Source organism: Lethenteron reissneri, chromosome 62, assembly GCF_015708825.2.
Source record: "Lethenteron reissneri isolate LAM-NWPU_2019-01 chromosome 62, ASM1570882v1, whole genome shotgun sequence".
NCBI lineage: Eukaryota > Metazoa > Chordata > Hyperoartia > Petromyzontiformes > Petromyzontidae > Lethenteron > Lethenteron reissneri.
The window spans coordinates 6,812,615-6,832,076 of NC_083840.1; the positions used below are offsets into that span (position 1 = coordinate 6,812,615).

Sequence of the window (19,462 nt, forward strand, 5' to 3'; positions counted from 1 at the left end):
CGGTAACGAGGGTTCGTGGATCACGAACAGACGTTGTGGACACTCCCTTCGAGCCGTGGGGGTCGGGGGAGTGCCGTACCGCGGCTCGCCAGGAGACGGCGGTAGATTACGGCAAACACGTTAACTCCGCCTGCTACGTCTGTACACCATCGAGTGTTTCCCCCACGCACGCGGGGATTTTCTCCAGTTTCCTGTATGTTGAACTTCTTTCGCAACGTACGTAGACACCCGTGCTACGTACAGGGGGTGTAAACTCGTTAATTGGCCTATAACACCTACCTTGATATATCAAGAACCACGTGGCTGCCCCCCCCCCCATCCCTCTGCGAGCGATGAGCGGGTGCCGTGCGGTGGCGGAGCAGTGTTTCGAGTTGAGATGATGGTTGTTGAGATGATGGTTGTTGAGATGATGGTTGTTGAGATGATGGTTGTTGAGATGATGGTTGTTGAGATGATGGTTGTTGAGATGATGGTTGAGATGATGGTTATTGAGATGATGGTTATTGTCCTGTCGTCATTTAGTTAATAACCTAAATGCCAAATTAAAGGCTACCATTTATGGTATAGCACCAGCTAAACTAAAAAATATTACAGCCAAAAACAAACCTCCATGGAGAAAGTAGGATCTGCTTGACCTTGAGAGAAACTGCAGGAAGGCTGAACGGAAATGGAGAAAGACGAAGTCACACTTGATTTGAAGTTTTCGTGACTGATTTACTATTTTTTTTCTACCTACGGGACTTTACCGAAAGAACTGAAGAGGACTAATTTACACGCATATTATCACATTCTAAGGGAGCATCTCACTACATTTAATAATTCAATTAGAAATGCCCGATGTGCTAATTTTTCAAAATTGGTTGATAATCAAAACAACCCTAGAATGCTTTTCTCAACTATTGAGTCTAATTAATCAAGCCTCTAAAAGCCACTCTCACCTCATCTCCATGTCTAAATGTGAAGAATATTCAGCATACTTCAGAGACAAGATAACAACAGCCAGAGTGGGTATAAACCAAGTCGTATGACACGTGCGTGAATTCTTGCTCCAGTGCGCCCTCCCTCGACATGAAACCACTCTGAGCTCCTTTGTGCAGTTAACTCAGAGATGCTCAGGAAAGAAGTAATGCACATTTAGCCTTTAACCTGCTCACTTGATCCTATCCCCACCTTTGTTTTACTGTCTTTAATTGTGTGGCAGAGGAAGTGCTAGCTAACGTGAATCGTCCCATGCTGACAGGCATCCCACGGCAAGTGAGACTGTCTCGGTGAAACCCGTTCACAAGAAGAGTCACCCAGATCCTTCGATGATTAAAATGTCGGGCACATTTCTCCTCTTGCTTTTGTAAGTCAAATTATTGAGAAACAGTTTTTTTAAACAGCTAAATGCCAACTGTATATTTAAAAAATTCCAGTCTGTTTTCATGCCCTTCATCGCACTGAGACGGCTCTTGTTAACGTCATGAATGATCTAAGAATGAACACTGATGATGAAACGCTTTCTGTCCTTGTACTCTGAGACCTGAGTGAATTGTTTGATGCAGTTGATCAACACCATTCTCATTGATAGACTGCAGAAGTGGATTGGCCTCTCTGGTACAGTAGTTAATTGGTTTAGGACTTATCGAACCGGTAGAGATAATTTAGTTTCCCTTGGTGATCTTCCCTCCTCAAAGATAGACATCGCTTGTGGCATTCCGCAAGGTTCCATTCTGGGCCCTGTTTTATTTAGTCTCTATATGCTGCCACTGGGCAATGGAATTCATTTTCACAGCTATGCTGATGATACACAACTGTACATTTCAGTATAACCTAATGATGTCAGCCCCATCGATAACCTGATTCAGTATATTGAAGAGATCAGCATGTGGATGTCACGGAATTTTCTGCAGCTGAACAAAGACAAAACTGAGGTGCTGATTATTGAAGCAAAATCCAGAGAGAGAAAGTGCTCACAAGTTTAATCTCGCTGGCACAAAACGCCAAACACGAGGTTAAAAACGTAGGTGTGCTTTTAGCCCCGGATTTGAACTTTGAAGCCCACATTAGAAATGCTCGTGTCATTGCTGAGCGACTAATGCATGCTTGCATCACCCGCAGACTTGACTACTGCATTATCTCCTGTCTGGTCTTCCTAATGAAGCAGCAGGTCAACGGCGACTCATTCAGAATGGTGCAGCACGAGTGCTGCCCAAGACCTGAAGGAGAACCGCGCACATTACACCTTTGTTCGAGTCTCTACACTGGCTGCCTCGCAGCTTTAGAATTCATTTCAAGATAATTTTCTTGCTTTAAGGTCACTAAATGGACTGGCACCTGAATACGTCTGACGAGTTTTTGAGGTATGAACCGAGTCGATGCTCTTGGGCTGTTCTCTTGGTGATGCCAAAGGCGAGAACCAAGGCCGATGGTGAGGCAGCCGGACGCTTCGATGGGCCTCGCCTTGGGAACAGCCTCGCCGGAGGAGATCCGAATCAGTGGTTGTTTGGTAACTAAATCTTTAAAATACCTTCTTAGATTCTATTTTAATTAGGATGCTTTTTATATTCTTGGTTCTTTCGGTAAAGTCACGTAGAAGGGAAACAATAAAGTAATAAAAATGTAAAACAATACAATTCTCACGATGTTTCGACTGCAATACAAGCAATCATCATTTGTCTTGCTGTGTTTTTCACACCTGATGATTGTTTGTGTTGCAGTCGAAACGTCGTGAGAATTGTATTGTTTTATATTTTTATTATTTTATTGTTTCCCTTCTACGTGACTTTACCGAAAGAACCAAGAATATGAATCCCTGCAGTCACGAAAGCTTTAAATCAAAATTTAGGATGCTTTTATTACGTTTTTTTTGCATTTGGTTACACTAGTTGATTATGCATGTACATTTTTACATATCATTCTTATTGTTGTTTACATTGTGTCAGTCGCTCCATATTCATTCAGTCCTGTAAATAACTTTGTGTTGCATTCTTTGCACGAATTGCGCTGTATCAGTAAAGTTTGATTTGATTTGAAGCCTACACCGGGGATCTCTGTCGTTGTGGACTCAAGCTCAATCCACGCTGTAGTCCCCGCAAGCATGGCCCTTGTGACGCCCTCACCCATCTGCACATCCACACGCAGCTGCGCTTGCAATCGATACTTGTCCAGTAGCTTGAACAATGTCGACTTGGACTTGGGTTGTTCAAAGTGGTGCACACACACACATACAGGCAACACAAGAATTGTACACCGTATATACAGTTATAGAACTTCCTTGGACTAGCTTCGTAGTCCAAGGAAGTTATGTAAATGTTAGTATTAGTGATTAAAACAATTCATCACCACGAAAAATAATCATAATTGTAATACAATATCCTTATTAAGGTGCCAAATAACAAACCACGCACTTCCCCTGAGTGAGATTAAACTATAGAAAGTGTGTTATCCAGAAAATATGACGTAGTTATGCCACAAATTTGTATACTTCAACCAATCCTTAAATAAGTAAAGTCCTGCATAAATTAGCCAATCTTTTTCACCTGCAAAACGAGAGTCAGTTATGCGGTCACCTCTATTGCCAATGGGCAGCAGCAGCAGCAGCTGCATTGACTACCAACAGCCAACTGCACAGACCAACAACGAGGATAATTGGTCGACGGAGAAATCTCGGCCTATAGGTCACGTGACCTCCGTCTGTGATTTGATTTGGACGTTGCCATCCCCCAGGTTTTCTGTGAAGGCGATTTTGACCTATGACCTCACAACCACGAAACGTAAAAATTTCCAAAACGTTTGGAAATCCTCACTTCAAAATTCCCTTTTCACACTCGTGCAGAGAATATGAAACCGATCCAAGATCTGAATGACCCACATTGGCAGTTCGGATTTGTATTTGTCTCAACCGTGAATAAGTATTGTCTTTTAATGCGGCACGGCGCCCAAACTACAAGTCGGCCGTGCGGCGTCCCTACAGCCCCTCTAGACTCTCGTCCTCCAGACACATGGTGAGCAACTCCCCCCTGAGCTTGGAGAACGACGGTCGCTCCCGATGCTCGCGGTTCCAGCAGCGCAGCATGATGTGGTACACCACATCGGGGCATCCTTCGGGCTTCTCCAGCCTTCTGCCACAGTTGATCAGATCCTGTACTTGCTGCTTATCCATCTCTGCACACACGCCACACAACAACTGTTGGTATGATAGAACAATAATAGCAACAATAATAGTATAGTAATCACGTCAACGCCGCACGGTATCCGCTCTACAAATTCATCAATAATTACAAAGTGTTACTGAATAAACTGATTTGTATAAGAAGTAAAAGTTATGAAATGTTGCTGGCACGATGCATTGTGGGGAAAGTTTGTTCTCGAGAGCACAAGCATGCTGGGCCCCCTGGTCACCTCCATACGGATGCTTGCCATCGGTGAACAGTTCGTAGAGAAGCACTCCGAACGACCACACGTCCGACTTGCGCGTGAACTTCAACTGAATCAAGACCTCGGGAGCCATCCACTGGTAGGGGACGACATGGCCTGTGGCATCATAGTACTCCTCCTGCGGAGAGACGAGCGGAACACGGCGGACATCAACGGCAGCTTTAGCCAAACCAACTCGTGCAACACCAATCACGGTTGTAACAGGGCACATTAATTACGTTGTCACGTGGACACTTCCTGCTGCTTTGTGGGCTGTGTCGGATGGAAATATATTTAGATAAAAAATATCATTTCAGCCCTTTATCAATCAGCTGCCGGTCGGAGGCCTCATCATGGACACATTTCTCATAGGGGTTTGTTTGACTATACTTCACCACGCAGGTCAGTTAAAGTTGGTCAAGTGAAGGCCCAGGACCAGTTCACATATCACTTACTGCCGATATATTGATTGCAGATGCACGTGGCCAAGACAAACAAGATCAGGTCCAAAATACTAATAATGGAGCATCATTATGTTGAACCATTCAATGGCCTCCGAGTCTTCAGTGTTCAGCTGCGGAAGACGTCCAGAGAGTCCAGCACAGGAAGAACAAACCACCTGTGTGTGTGTGCAACAGCATCTCCCACGCGCGACATCACGGCATCTGCACAGATGGGCCATTCTCCAATGCCCTAGGAACGTGTAGCTACAGCTCAATAGTAGTATTTCTATGACAGAGAATGGTCTCTTGCCTGGCTCTGGTACACCAATCACTTTGGATCTTAGCAATATGTTGCGTTTCGTGCTCTCCTGTATGACGTGAGACTTGAAGATGGAGAGCCAGTGGCTGTTACTTCCGAGATGTTGTAGGGGTTCAGGTAATAAAACATCGTCAAATCCAGGGGATTTCCCTACCAAGTTTGTTTACAATCGATGTCTCGAAAGTTCTGACTTTGCCCTGCCTGGGCCACTTTTGGGCAAGTATAACCATAGCAATACTCCCGTTTAGGAGACCTCTTGACATGGGTCTGGGTTAGGGCTTCGTGTGTAGCCGAGCTTCCGAACGACCAAGTGTCCATGCTGGATTGATGGATTCTGGCTTAGCAATCATTGGAAGGATTTGATAAACCATTTCGGGTCTTAATTGATTGTGTTCACGCTTATGGTGACTTTCAGACCGCATTCCATTTTCTGCTCCCCCCTCCTCTTTTCCGAACATAGATGGACTCGTCCATCTGGCCAACTGCCAAATCGCTGTCCGTGGTGCTGACGTTACAAAAAACCGCCGCTTTTTTCAAATTTTCTTGCTGTGGATTTCACACCTGATGATGATTGCTTGTGTTGCAGTCGAAACGTCGTGAGAATTTGTATTGTTTTATATTTATATTATTTTATTATTTCCCTTCTACGTGACTTTACCGAAAGAACCAAGAATATCGTGCCGTTGTTAGAAACACAACGAATGCACGTGTTAATGAGGGGAGTACCTTTAGTTTGTGGGACAGTCCAAAGTCGGCCACCTTGCAGATCTTGTCTTGTCCCATCAGGATGTTTCGGGCCGCCAGGTCGCAATGGATGCACCTCTTCTTACTCAGGTAGGCCATGCCACTTGCTATCCCGAACGCCATGTACAGCTTCTCGACCTCGCTCAGTTCGTGTCCAAAGCGAGCTGGGAATCACAAGAGAGCCAGCCGGGACTGTCAGGGCGAAATCCCACTTCCCCTTCTCCCTTTCTTTGCCAGTAATCGAACATTTTAAATGGAGATGTGAGAGAGGCGTTCTGGAATCTGCCTGATGATGGTGGCTCATGGGGCTGGAGCGCTGTACCCAGGTATTGCAGCATGTTTCCGTACGGCACCAGCTCGGTGACGATCCAGTAGGGCCACTTCTCCTTACACACGGCATAGATCTGGAGGACGTTCTCATGCTTGAAGGAGATCATGGTTTTCACCTCCTTCATAAACGTGTCAAAGCTGGAATCTGTAATAAAACATTTCAGAATCTCTGTTTATCCTGGAGGAATCTGATGAGCCATGAAGCTCTTTTTCACAGATGTCTAGTAAGGGCGGGTTAGCGAGTTACATCAACAAACAATAAAGACAACGCTGTAAGAACAACGGTAATAAAAGGTAAGCAAATCGCTAAAAATTGGACGTAAAGTTCAGAAGTACAAATTGCACAAGTAATGATATATTGCTGCCGATTTGTCAACACCAAATGCAAGCTTGGCAAGGCAGCAAAACAACAACAGTCCCAGAACACACCATTGCAACACTTAGTCCCTCAATTACATTTCGGAGCATAAACCATCACGCAAACTCTGGTCATCCTCACAACGGCTGTTGGCTAGCCATCGAAAACGTTCACTGCATCGCACAATTCCAGATGCACTTCTGCAGCCGCGTGGAACACTCTTGCTTCCGACATTAAGAAGATATTGGAGTAAAGCACCTACAAATCTCGATTTAAAATGCATTTCTTTAGAATTGCTTTTCCTGTTAAGTGTGTCCTTTCCCCGCACCTCTGATTAACACAGTTGGCTACGTACGGTGCGAACGAAGTTCAACATACAGTACATACACTGCCCTTTACTGCACAAAGCTGCACTGCCGATGGTTGCTATGCCCCGAACCCACACCACATGCTGGCTATTTTCAAGAGAGACTAATGCACGTATATAATGGCTTTTAAATGTTTCATTATCTGTTGGCTGTACTATGTTGGCTATACTTGACCAAGCCGACCAGTGGTGTCAAGGGCCTCCCCACTCGCTTTTGGCTGGTAGTTGGGGTCGTTTCGGCCATACCACGCCGGTCAGCACAGCCACTCACTCGTGCGCACGATCTTGATCGCGACGTCCGTGGTGTCGTTCCATCGGCCCTCGTACACCTCGCCGAAGTTGCCCCTGCCGATCATATTCCCCATCTTGATGGAGGATCGAGGAACGTGCCACGTGTTCATGAGCTCCACGCTGAGGTCCGAGATGGGCGGCGCCGACTCCTGTGACGCAGGCAGGAGGGTCACGCGCTGCCGTCCACACGCAGCAGCGCACGTCCAGCCCGACCGCCGAGCACGGAGCGACGAGCAGAAGCGACGACCGCAAATCCACCCCGCACTGGGGGCTGGGGCGCACGCAGCCCACGCCGCCCGCGCAGCCCGCACCAGGGATTCTTGGCTTGCCACCAAGGGCACTTACTGGTGGCCGTGCCCGTCATCCAACAACGGTGCCACCTCCAACATCCCCCCCACCACCACAGGGTGCCCCCCCCCCCCCCCATTGTGCGTGGCACCCTCCGGCCCCCCTTCCCTAGCGCTCCCCAGTGCACCCCCCTCCCCTCCCCTCCCCTCCCACTGTTGACATCCCACGAAGTAGTATTAGCAATGAATACGGAACAGTCGCAGTGATCATCCTCATCCACGTTTGTGTTTGTGATCATGACATCCACTGCTGGATAAAGGCCTCCCCCATGCTGCATTTAGCATACTTGACCATCCTGCTCAGTCATCGCATGGTGAAGAGGGAGTCTCTTGCCGCTGGCGTGAGCCGTAGGCGGGAATTGAACTCGGGTTTGCTTGGTTCAACGCACACACTACACGCCGTCGTGTGTGTGTGTACGTGTGTGTGTACGTGTGTGAACGTGTGTGTACGTGTGTGTACGTGTGTGTGTGTACGTGTGTGTGTGTACGTGTGTGTACGTGTGTGGACGTGTGTGTACGTGTGTGTGTGTACGTGTGTGAACGTGTGTGTGTACATGTGTGTATGTGTGTACGTGTGTGTGGACGTGTTTGTACATGTGTGTATGTGTGTACGTGTGTACACGTGTGTGGACGTGTGTGTACGTGTGTGTATGTGTGTGTACACTGCGTAATGACATCGGTGGGGGGTATTTGACCGTGTCCGATCGCCACAGGTGGGTGAAGGTGGGCAGCATATCTGCGGGAGCGTAGAGCTACAGTACAACAGCGCGCACACAGTTACACACGAGCCGGTCGGACACAGCCACAGGTCACCTTCTCGCAAGGCTCGGTCAGTAGACCAATCTGCTGGTTGTCATGCGCGGAGTGATGCTCCACCAGATTCTCAACAGAGGGGAAGGTTGCATCTTTGGTGAAGCCGAATTCTCCATCGTCAAAACGGTTGATTTTGACGTGAATCACCTCGTCCTGCTTGAGCACTGCGGAGGGGAGCGGGAGAGAGAGAGTGGGGTTAACGCAGGCCAGCGAGACGGGAGAAATGCCATCTCACAGCCCAGGGACGGCTGCCCCAAGTTAGTTTAACACGAAAGCTTTCGCGACCAATATGATCCATAATAAAGGTTTGTTTTAGAGCTGGGTGTGTCAAACCTTACTCATTCGCTGTGTTGGGTGGTGGCAGGTTTAACGACACATCTATATTTACGCAACCTAACCCAATACACATGTATTATGCCCTAAGTTAGTTTGAGATGAAGTGTAACAAATGTTTATCATCACAACTCGCTGACTCTACATCTTCCAAATTCCACGCGGCCTCCACAAGCTGTGGTACGTGGCAGCCGTGCCCCCACGTGACAGCCCCCACGTGGGTGCACAGCAGCCACGGCAACTCCTGGCCCGCAGGGGCCCCAGGGGAGCCAGGCCACGTGCAGGGGGCGGGCAGGCGTCTACGGCGTCGAGCAGCACGGCAGATCGGCCGCGATCGGAAGGCGCTCGCCGCTCGTGCGACACCGAGGCAGTGACGCCCGGCCCCCCACGCCGACCAAGGCAGCGCGGCACCCACCGGGCTGCGGATGGCTGCGCGGGGAGCGGGGGGGGGCTCTTTGCCTTGGAGCGGCGAGCCGGCTGGCTCCCCTGAACGGCTCACCAGAGAGCACGTAGGTGTTGGGCAGCGTGCGGGCATTGCGGATGAGGAAGCGCCCTTGCTCTTCGGGCTTCTTCATCAACAGCTGCTCCGACTCCTCTCTCTGCATCTGCCCAAAGAACCACCTGCACGGGGGGGGGGGAGCGACGCGGCGTTAAAGAGGCCGAGGGGCGATAGCGGTGCAATGATTCTCCTAATTACGATCGTCATCTGGTGATCGAAACGTCGTAGTTTTTTGTTTATTTAATTTATATTCATTTGAACCTTTCTACGTGACTCTACCGAAAGACCCAAATAATATAAACGCTAAGATACTTTTAGCATCTTACTCAGATTGTAAATGTTGTGGCTTGGCTCTCCAACACACCGGTGTGCTGTACTAGTAACGAATTGGCACGTTCTGTTTACGTGACAACCCTTACTAGTTGGCTTTCGGGTGGTGGCGGGTTTTAACGACACATTTATATATTTACGCGATGTAACCCAAAAACAAGCCCCTCTATTATGGACACTTCTAGTAGTAGGGAGGAATACCTTCCGAACGCACAGCCTGTTCACTAGCTACAGTCACAGTGCTCGAGTGGACTTGAAGAGCAATTTTAGTTTACGTTCATTAAGGCCTATTTACAACGTGATTTTAGAACGGGAGTGGCTGTTGTGAAATGACGTTGTGAATACGCCCAATCGTAGCGAGTCGTCTGAACACGAAAGGTTGGAATTTCCCACGGCTTTGTTTAGCTCCACGAGTTCACTTGGTTGGTGTGAGCTGCGGGTGGGAGGGACTTTCCATGCAGCCTGTGCAAGCATTCAACAAAGTCAAAAACACAAGGTGAATACATTATAAATGTCAGCTTCCCCACCCCCGACCACCATGACAAATTACAATCCAAAGGTGATTTCGAGGCACCAAAAGGCGCGGCTGTGACCACGAGATGATGGGGCCCTCCCAGTCGTGCCCGGTGACCGATGCGTAGCCCCGTGGGAGGACCACCGACCCAGAGACAGGGAGCCACACGAACTGTTGTCTCTGTTCGCAGCTTCCACGTCCTCCTGCCTGCCGATGATACTCGTGATTCACGTGGAGAGCCGCTTTTGATCAGTCTCTGCCCAACGGGGTTCCCAGACGGGCAGCAGACAGCACGGAAGTTGTGCCGTCAGGGCTCAACGTTCCGAGACACCTTCCCAAATAAGGATCGCTGTCAAAGCCAATCTGGTAAAACCAACTCTTAGAATAAAGAAATGAAAGCAAATACATCAACGGTTATCGGGTTCATTATTATTTCCCTGATCGTTTTGAGTAAGAAAAAAACGTGGTCAATATAAGCAATGTCGTTAATATAAGAATGTGTTTTTTGTTGTACAATTTCAATTGGTTCCGAGTTAACCGCCTCTCACCCTCGCGGCCAACAAACCAAGTCATGACCTCTGCCGCCAACCGCCTTGACCCTCAAAGCAATGAATTCCAAAAACGCGCTGTTGATTTGACCAGCATTTCCTGATAGAGGGCACAATACCCAGGCCGCTACACCAAATAAACACACCGACAATAAAGGTGTTGTACCCTGAATCAACTACCCTGCCTTGTGGGAGTCAGGTTGGAGGGAAGGGGTTTTTGCATGTAAGGAAACCTCCATTACGTAGCAAAGACTTGCGCAATGAATAGAGGCCAGATGTGCCCGGTCTCATGAGATTTCAGAAGCTGAGCGAGCAGGGCTAAGTCTGGCCCGTGCTTGGGATGGGAGACTGACATCCCAAGCACCAGAGAGAGATAGGATGTCGCCGTGCTAAACAACTGGTGGTGGTGGTGGCGTAGATCTTCACCCGGGACTCAGAAGTATCCATCGACTGCGAGTTCCCTGAACTCCAAGCGCAGTGACCTCCAGGGCCTGGGCGCCGTGCAGAACAAAAACCCGGTGGGGACCCCAGGGCTCGGAGCCTGGAGCGCGGTGGCCACGCCGAGTCGGGCGCCGTCGGTGGATCTCAGTGGAGGATCAACTTAGTGGAACGTGTGGTTGGATCAACTTAGTGGAGTGTGTGGATGGATCAACTTGGTGGAGTGTCTGGTTGGATCAACTTAGTGGAGTGTGTGGTTGGATCAACTTAGTGGAGTGTCTGGTTGGATCAACTTAGTGGAGTGTCTGGTTGGATCAACTTAGTGGAACGTGTGGTTGGATCAACTTAGTGGAGCTTGTGGTTGGATCAACTTAGTGGAGCGTGTGGTTGGATCAACTTAGTGGAGTGTGTGGTTGGATCAACTTAGTGGAGTGTCTGGTTGGATCAACTTAGTGGAGTGTGTGGTTGGATCAACATAGTGGAGTGTGTGGTTGGATCAACTTAGTGGAGTGTGTGGATGGATCAACTTGGTGGAGTGTCTGGTTGGATCAACTTAGTGGAGTGTGTGGTTGTATCAACTTAGTGGAGTGTGTGGTTGGATCAACTTAGTGGAGTGTCTGGTTGGATCAACTTAGTGGAGTGTGTGGTTGGATCAACATAGTGGAGTGTGTGGTTGGATCAACTTAGTGGAGTGTGTGGATGGATCAACTTGGTGGAGTGTCTGGTTGGATCAACTTAGTGGAGTGTGTGGTTGTATCAACTTGGTGGAGTGTCTGGTTGGATCAACTTAGTGGAGTGTGTGGTTGTATCAACTTAGTGGAGTGTGTGGTTGGATCAACTTAGTGGAGTGTGTGGTTGGATCAACTTAGTGGAGTGTGTGGTTGGATCAACTTAGTGGAGTGTGTGGTTGGATCAACTTAGTGGAGTGTGTGGATGGATCAACTTAGTGGAGTGTGTGGTTGGATCAACTTAGTGGAGTGTGTGGTTAGATCAACTTAGTGGAGCGTGTGGTTGGATCAACTTAGTGGAGTGTGTGGCCGGATCAACTTAGTGGAGTGTGTGATTGGATCAACTTAGTGGAGTGTGTGATTGGATCAACTTAGTGGAGTGTGTGATTGTATCAACTTAGTGGAGCGTGTGGTTGGATCAACTTAGTGGAGTGTGTGGTTGGATCAACTTAGTGGAGTGTGTGGTTGGATCAACTTAGTGGAGCGTTTGGGTGGATCAACTTAGTGGAGTGTGTGATTGGATCAACTTAGTGGAGTGTGTGATTGGATCAACTTAGTGGAGTGTGTGATTGGATCAACTTAGTGGAGTGTGTGATTGGATCAACTTAGTGGAGTGTGTGATTGGATCAATTTAGTGGAGTGTGTGATTTGATCAACTTAGTGGAGTGTGTGATTTGATCAACTTAGTGGAGTTTGTGATTTGATCAACTTAGTAGAGCGTGTGGTTGGATCAACTTAGTGGAGTGTGTGGCCGGATCAACTTAGTGGAGTGTGTGGTTGGATCAACTTAGTGGAGTGTGCGATTGAATCAAGTCCTGGATATATGGTGGAGGAAGCCCATTTAAAGCCTTGAGCACGAGTAGAAGGATGTGAAACTCAGTGCCAGTGTTAAGTGGGAGCCAGTGCAGAGGCACGAGCCAAAGGCATGTGGTAAGATCCCGAAGGAGTGCGAGTGAGCGTCTTGGCAGGCACATTTGAGCGGAGTGCAACGAACTTGTGCTACGGAGAAACTGCTCCCATCACGGGAACGCAAAACGTTCAACCGCCGGCTTCTTGCCACCAGACATGGAGACGGTCGCATGTTTACGCTCGTGTGGGCTCCAGGAGAAGGAGTTCAGGTCTACAGGGCGCGTCAACGCCTCGACATCTCAGAGCACCTGCCATCACATCTCAACCATTGTCCTGACTGTCGTCTATGCAAGGAGATGCCCAGGGGCAGCTGTCCCTGTGCGGAACAAGGGACGTGGCATCACTGGCCGGCCAATGAGCATTCACCTGGCAAGAGGAGGTCGATGCAGCGATTTGATTGTTTCCATTAAGTGGCCGCGACATTCAGGGGGCAACTGTGGGTGGCGACGCTGCTACGCGTTGGCCTCTCCTTTGCAGATCGCCATCTCGGGATCCCATCGCGGGATCTCGGCATCGCCAATGTCCACAGTGAAGCAGACGACGGGCTACTCGCGGTGAATAATAATAAAACTGCGCAAACCCCTGGAACTGCGAAGAGGATGCAATGCGCCACCGCGAAGCGACGTCAATCGTGGACAGAGATTCCGTGCGGCACAACAGCGGATCGTGTGGGCACACAACTCACGGCACACAACTCACGGCATGGCCTTGAGGCTGAGCGCGGGGGCGATGTAGTTGGCCGGGATGAAGCCCTGCTGCTGCGTGTCGCCCTCTGGCCGAGCCAGCCACCAGTCCGCGTTGGTCTCTTGGACGATGTGGAAGCGCTGCCCCTTCCTGAAGCTCAGGTCGACATGAGCCCTCGCGTCGTAGTTGTGAACAGCAACGAAAATCTTCTCGCCGTCAACACTGTCTTGATCATCGTCTTCATCGTCTTCATCATCGTCATCGCTATCTTCACTGCTAGGTGAGAAACAAGTATTTCTGTAAGACCCCCTGCGATCAACGGGTGATGAGATTTGCTTAGGCAAGAGAGGAGGTGGATGTGTGATGACTTCAGAGTCGTTACCCGGTGGACGTTTGTCTCCGAGATAGGTTTGACCATCAGTCTCAGGTGTACTGACGACGTGGGTTTTGCCGGGTGTAGCATTATGGAAGCAGCACAGATACCCGCGCAGTCTGTGACAGCAGCCAGGGCACGACATCGTCTGACGGTGTGCGGTGCGCAGGTGATGGTGGCTTTTGTTGTCCAAGCGATATCAGCCGGCGACGTTGTAACTCGCCACGCGCATTGTCAATGTCCCCACACTCGCCGAGGTGGTGACATTTATAGAGCGCGCTGCTTCCTCGTGTGACGGGGCGGGCAGGAATGTGCTCGCAGGTACGCAGAGGCATTCCGACGCGGTGGCAGGAACGAAGGCACGCGCCCGTGTTGCGATGTCAGTGCTGGGTGGGTGGGGGGTCACGTTCCTGAGCGATCGTGTCCCGTCCGCGAGTGGTGGGGCCCCGGGCGAGCACACGCGGACCGCTACGCCGCGCTGCGAACCTGGCGACCCAAGTTCCATTCCCGCTCACGGCCAACACCGGTGACGATTATCTGAGCCGGTCCTGGGCCTCCCTTAGGTCGCCTCAGCCTCAAATGAGTACCTGGTGCGGTGTGCAGTAAATATCGCCACTGGAGAGACAAAGGCGGTCGGGCGTGGTGCTGGCCACTCACCACCCTCGTGTGCCATGCCGGCCTTCATAGGTTCTACTCGCTAACAGCACTTGCCCCTACAGCCTACTGAGGCTACACGGGGGATCTTTGTCTGCGCCTTCACGAAGACTCGCGGCGACCCGAGTTCGAGTCACGCTCTCGGGCCATCGGTGACGAATATCTGAACCGGTCCAGGGCCTCCCCTAGGTCGACTCAGCCTTAAACTAGTACCTCGTGAAGTATGTAAACGTCAGCACTTAGAGAGACAAAGGTGGTCGGGATGGTGTTGGCCACCCCACCCATCCCCTCGAGTGCTACGTTGGTGTTCGCAGGTGCTTGCTACTTGCTGACAGGCCCGTGAGAGGCGACACGGGGCGTCTTCGTCTTCTGTCGCTCTCAGCCATGCAGCAGCGGGGGCAGTACGTGCGGCAGATACAGGCGGCGTGCGTGTTCGTGCCACGTGTACTGTGCAAGCATTCTGGAGCGTTTTGTCAGATTCATACGTTGAGATCGTAACAAAAATAAGGAGATGAAGTGATGATAATTTACAGCACTTGTTCAACCCACTGCTGGACGAAGGCCTCCATATGCAGGGTGCGTTATGGGGATTGTTTGACCATACTTCACCATGCTGGTCGGCGCAGGTTGGTTAAGGGAGGGGACGGAGCGGGGCTGATTCAGATATCGCTCGCCACTGATGTTAGCAGTGGCGCAGGAATGTCGCTTCTAGTCGGGTATTTCATGGACCAGCATGGTGAAGTACGATCAAAGAACCACTAGGGCCCACGTGAAGTGCGGTGTTCATCCAGCAGCGGATCGACGACTCGGCAGAGGGTCTGCGGCGGCGGTGCAGTGGCCAGCGACTGCTCCCTGCAGGCGAGAAGCCGCTTGAGGGCTGATCCTGGGCCGTGGTGACCGTGGGGCGAGGGGTGATGTCGCGGCAGATCGCTGACGGACTCTCGCCTCCCTTTGCCAACCCGCACGGACCAGCGTGGCGGGGTCACCCACCACCCCATGGCCGACACAGTAATGGGAAGGCCCTCATCCAGCAGTGGCATTACAAAGGGCGAGAAGAACAATAACTCTTGACGCACATGCACGTTTTGAAGCAACAGCAGGTAACCACCACCACCACCACGTGACACTGCCTGAATAATGCACGGGTACCACAGAGAGCCCGTGGGCATTTTTTCTTCTTGGTTCTTTCGGTAAAGTCACGTAGAATGGAAATAATAAAATAATAAACATAAAACATAATAAAATAGTTCTCCCGACGTTTCGGCCACAACGCAAGCAGCCATTCTCAGGTGGAGAACAGGTCTGTCGAGAAGACAGAGTCTGAATGCCCGTGGGAATTGTTCGCATACCTGTTCCCCCACTCACTCACTCGACTTCCTGCTGAACACAAGACAAGGCTGCCCGTATAGCCTTGCCATACTCTTGGGGTAAGTGCCATTTTAAGGCACGCACGACACACGTGGGGGTAGGTGGCCAGCACCACGCCCGGCTGCCTTTGTCTCCCCAGTGGCGATGTTTACACACCGCACCAAGTACCAAGTTGAGGCCAAGTCGACCTTTTTAACACACAGACACACAGCCATCAGCCTCTCGTTCTCGTGATAATTATACCCTGGACGCCACCGCAAGCAGGAAGCTGGAGGGAAATTCCCCTTTGATGTGCCCCCAAGTGGCGATGGGCCTCTGCGAATTAATGAATGCCAAACTCGCACGGGCGTGTGGTGAAGCGCAAAGGTGTTCCGTGTCTGGGACATTTTTAGTCAAATTTTATTGTAAAAATAACCCCAAGAAGCCACCCGAGTGTGAGCGTCACGTGGCGCGAGGCTGTGTATTGAACTGTTCTTTGCGCCAGCCGCCTCCAACTCACGACTGCGGGCATCGGGGGCATCTCACCTCGTGTTGAGTAGCAATGGACCCACACCCACGTGTACTCACTCTCCCGCAGTCAACACCAATGTGCCCACTGCCACGTGTACTCACTCTCCCGCAGTCAGCACCAATGGACCCACCCCCACGTGTACTCACTCTCCTGCAGTCAACAACAATGTGCCCACAGCCACGTGTACTCACTCTCCCGCAGTCAGCACCAATGGACCCACCCCCACGTGTACTCATTCTCCTGCAGTCAACAACAATGTGCCCACAGCCACGTGTACTCACTCTCCCGCAGTCAGCACCAATGTGCCCACAGCCACGTGTACTCACTCTCCCGCAGTAAAGCACCAATGGACCCACCCCCACGTGTACTCACTCTCCTGCAGTCAACAACAATGTGCCCACAGCCACGTGTACTCACTCTCCCGCAGTCAGCACCAATGGACCCACCCCCACGTGTACTCACTCTCCCACAGTCAACAACAATGTGCCCACACCCACGTGTACTCACTCTGCAGTCAGTAGTAATGGACCCACAGCCACGTGTACTCACTCTCCCGCAGTCAGTAGAAATGGACCCACAGGCACGTGTACTCACACTCCCGCAGTCAACAACAATGTGCCCACACCCACGTGTACTCACTCTCCCGCAGTCAACAACAATGTGCCCACACCCACGTGTACTCACACTCCCACAGTCAGTAGAAATTGACCCACAGGCACGTGTACTCACACTCCCGCAGTCAACAACAATGTGCCCACACCCACGTGTACTCACTCTCCCGCAGTCAGTAGAAATGGACCCACAGGCACGTGTACTCACACTCCCGCAGTCAACAACAATGTGCCCACACCCACGTGTACTCACACTCCCACAGTCAACAACAATGTGCCGACACCCACGTGTACTCACACTCCCACAGTCAACAACAATGTGCCCACACCCACGTGTACTCACTCTCCCGCAGTCAGCACCAATGTGCCCACAGCCACGTGTACTCACTCTCCCGCAGTCAGCACCAATGTGCCCACAGCCACGTGTACTCACTCTCCTGCAGTCAACAACAATGTGCCCACACCCACGTGTACTCACTCTCCTGCAGTCAGCACCAATGTGCCCACACCCACGTGTACTCACTCTCCTGCAGTCAGCACCAATGTGCCCACAGCCACGTGTACTCACTCTCCCGCAGTCAGCACCAATGTGCCCACAGCCACGTGTACTCACTCTCCCGCAGTCAGCACCAATGTGCCCACAGCCACGTGTACTCACTCTCCCGCAGTCAACAACAATGTGCCCACACCCACGTGTACTCACTCTCCTGCAGTCAGCACCAATGTGCCCACAGCCACGTGTACTCACTCTCCCGCAGTCAACAACAATGTGCCCACAGCCACGTGTACTCACTCTCCCGCAGTCAACAACAATGTGCCCACTGCCACGTGTACTCACTCTCCTGCAGTCAGCACCAATGTGCCCACAGCCACGTGTACTCACACTCCCGCAGTCAGCACCAATGTGCCCACTGCCACGTGTACTTACTCTCCCGCAGTCAACAACAATGTGCCCACTGCCACGTGTACTCACTCTCCCGCAGTCAGCACCAATGTGCCCACAGCCACGTGTACTCACTCTCCCGCAGTCAGCACCAATGTGCCCACTGCCACGTGTACTCACTCTCCCGCAGTCAACAACAATGTGCCCACTGCCACGTGTACTCACTCTCCCGCAGTCAACAACAATGTGCCCACAGCCACGTGTACTCACTCTCCCACAGTCAACAACAATGTGCCCACTGCCACGTGTACTCACTCTCCTGCAGTGTAGTGTATAGTGTAGTGTATAGTAGTAGTGTATAGTGTAGTGTATATAAGTGTATTGTATAGTATAGTGTAGTGTATAGTGAGGTGTATATAAGTGTATTGTATAGTGTAGTGTATTGTATAGTGTATTGTATAGTGAGGTGAGGCTGTAAAAGTTCAAGACGTCGGTGTCCGAAGCAGATGTTGCGTGACGCTGCTGCTGCTGCTGCTCCAGGGTTCCACTGTGAGCTGCTTCAGTGCACGGTGGGAGTCGTGAGTCGAGGGGTGGTGCTGGGGAAGCGGTCGTGAAGGCGCGATAACGAAGGTCGGCGCGACTTCATGATGAGTGCTGCTGCCAAAAGGGAGCCAATGAAGAGTCGAGAGAGTGGTGGCCGAGTCGTAGAGGCTGGACACCAGGACGAGACGAGCAAGGCTGCTGTAGCCGTTGCGACCAGAGGATGTTGCTTGATGATGACTTGGAGGGAATGGCGTTAGAGAAGTCGAGTGTCGACCCGACTCCACTGCAGGCGAGGATGTTGCCAATGTCCACGATAACGAGTGGACGTAGGTGACGAGGAGCTTCGCCTTGATAGTTGCAAGTTGTCATGATGATGTAGTGGACGTGAATGGCCGGAGACAAGGTGGAAGAATCCAGTGACCCCAAGGAACTTGATGCGCTCCATGAAGGGAATTGTGGTGCCGGCAATCGCGTTGTGGCGGGGAGCCGATGCCGGGTGCCAGTGAGTTTGGCGTCACTTTAAGATCACGCGACCAGAACCAGTGCTGTGAGGCTGTGGTGTCCTCAGAGCAATGTTCTCTCCCTGGGCATTGGTGGGGTTGTTGATGTGTACAACAAATTGCCATCAACATGGGGGTGGTATTTAACTCCGGAGGTGATTAACATTATCAAGAGCTGATGAAATGTCCAGACCAATGAGAGCCGTGATTGTATCGGAGGCGACGATTGAAAGAATGCCGTCAAAGACTCCGGTAATTGCAGTCTCCGTGGGGTAAGTCTGACGGCAGCTTGATCGGGGCAAAAAGGTTTGGGGAAGAGGTAATGGGAGTCGTCTTCAGTTGAGCAGGACGCTCAAGGAGTTTCTAGATGGTGGAGAGGTTTGTAGTCGGCCGGTAACTGTCGTGGTTGTCAGCGTCTCGTCCGGATTGCGAAGGCGCGGCGGTGGAAGTTGTCCTGGTGGGACACCGCAAGAAGCGACGCGTGGGCGCTGTGCGCAGTCGCATTCACGAATCACCTGCAGGGCCATCTGACCTCTGCCATAACATGCAAATGCGGCCAGCTGAGGATACGCAACCTACTAGTAATATGTGAAGCGCAGTTAGTTAATGCCGCGCGTTTTCTCTTG

At 50.9% G+C, this 19,462-nt stretch overlaps 1 protein-coding gene across 1 annotated transcript; it reads right to left on the minus strand.

Moving 5' to 3' along the window:
- Positions 1 to 1,944: 1,944 nt before the first annotated feature.
- LOC133358564 (tyrosine-protein kinase SRK3-like) lies at positions 1,945 to 13,992 on the minus strand. The gene is made up of 8 exons (XM_061576929.1): positions 13,409 to 13,992; positions 9,243 to 9,364; positions 8,411 to 8,574; positions 7,231 to 7,399; positions 6,227 to 6,379; positions 5,887 to 6,068; positions 4,384 to 4,537; positions 1,945 to 4,146 (listed from the first exon to the last, which is right to left on the minus strand). Exons 1-8 carry the CDS (start codon positions 13,909 to 13,911, stop codon positions 3,950 to 3,952), a joined length of 1,644 nt encoding a protein of 547 aa, XP_061432913.1. The 5' UTR covers positions 13,912 to 13,992; the 3' UTR covers positions 1,945 to 3,949.
- Between the last annotated feature and the right edge of the window lie 5,470 nt (positions 13,993 to 19,462).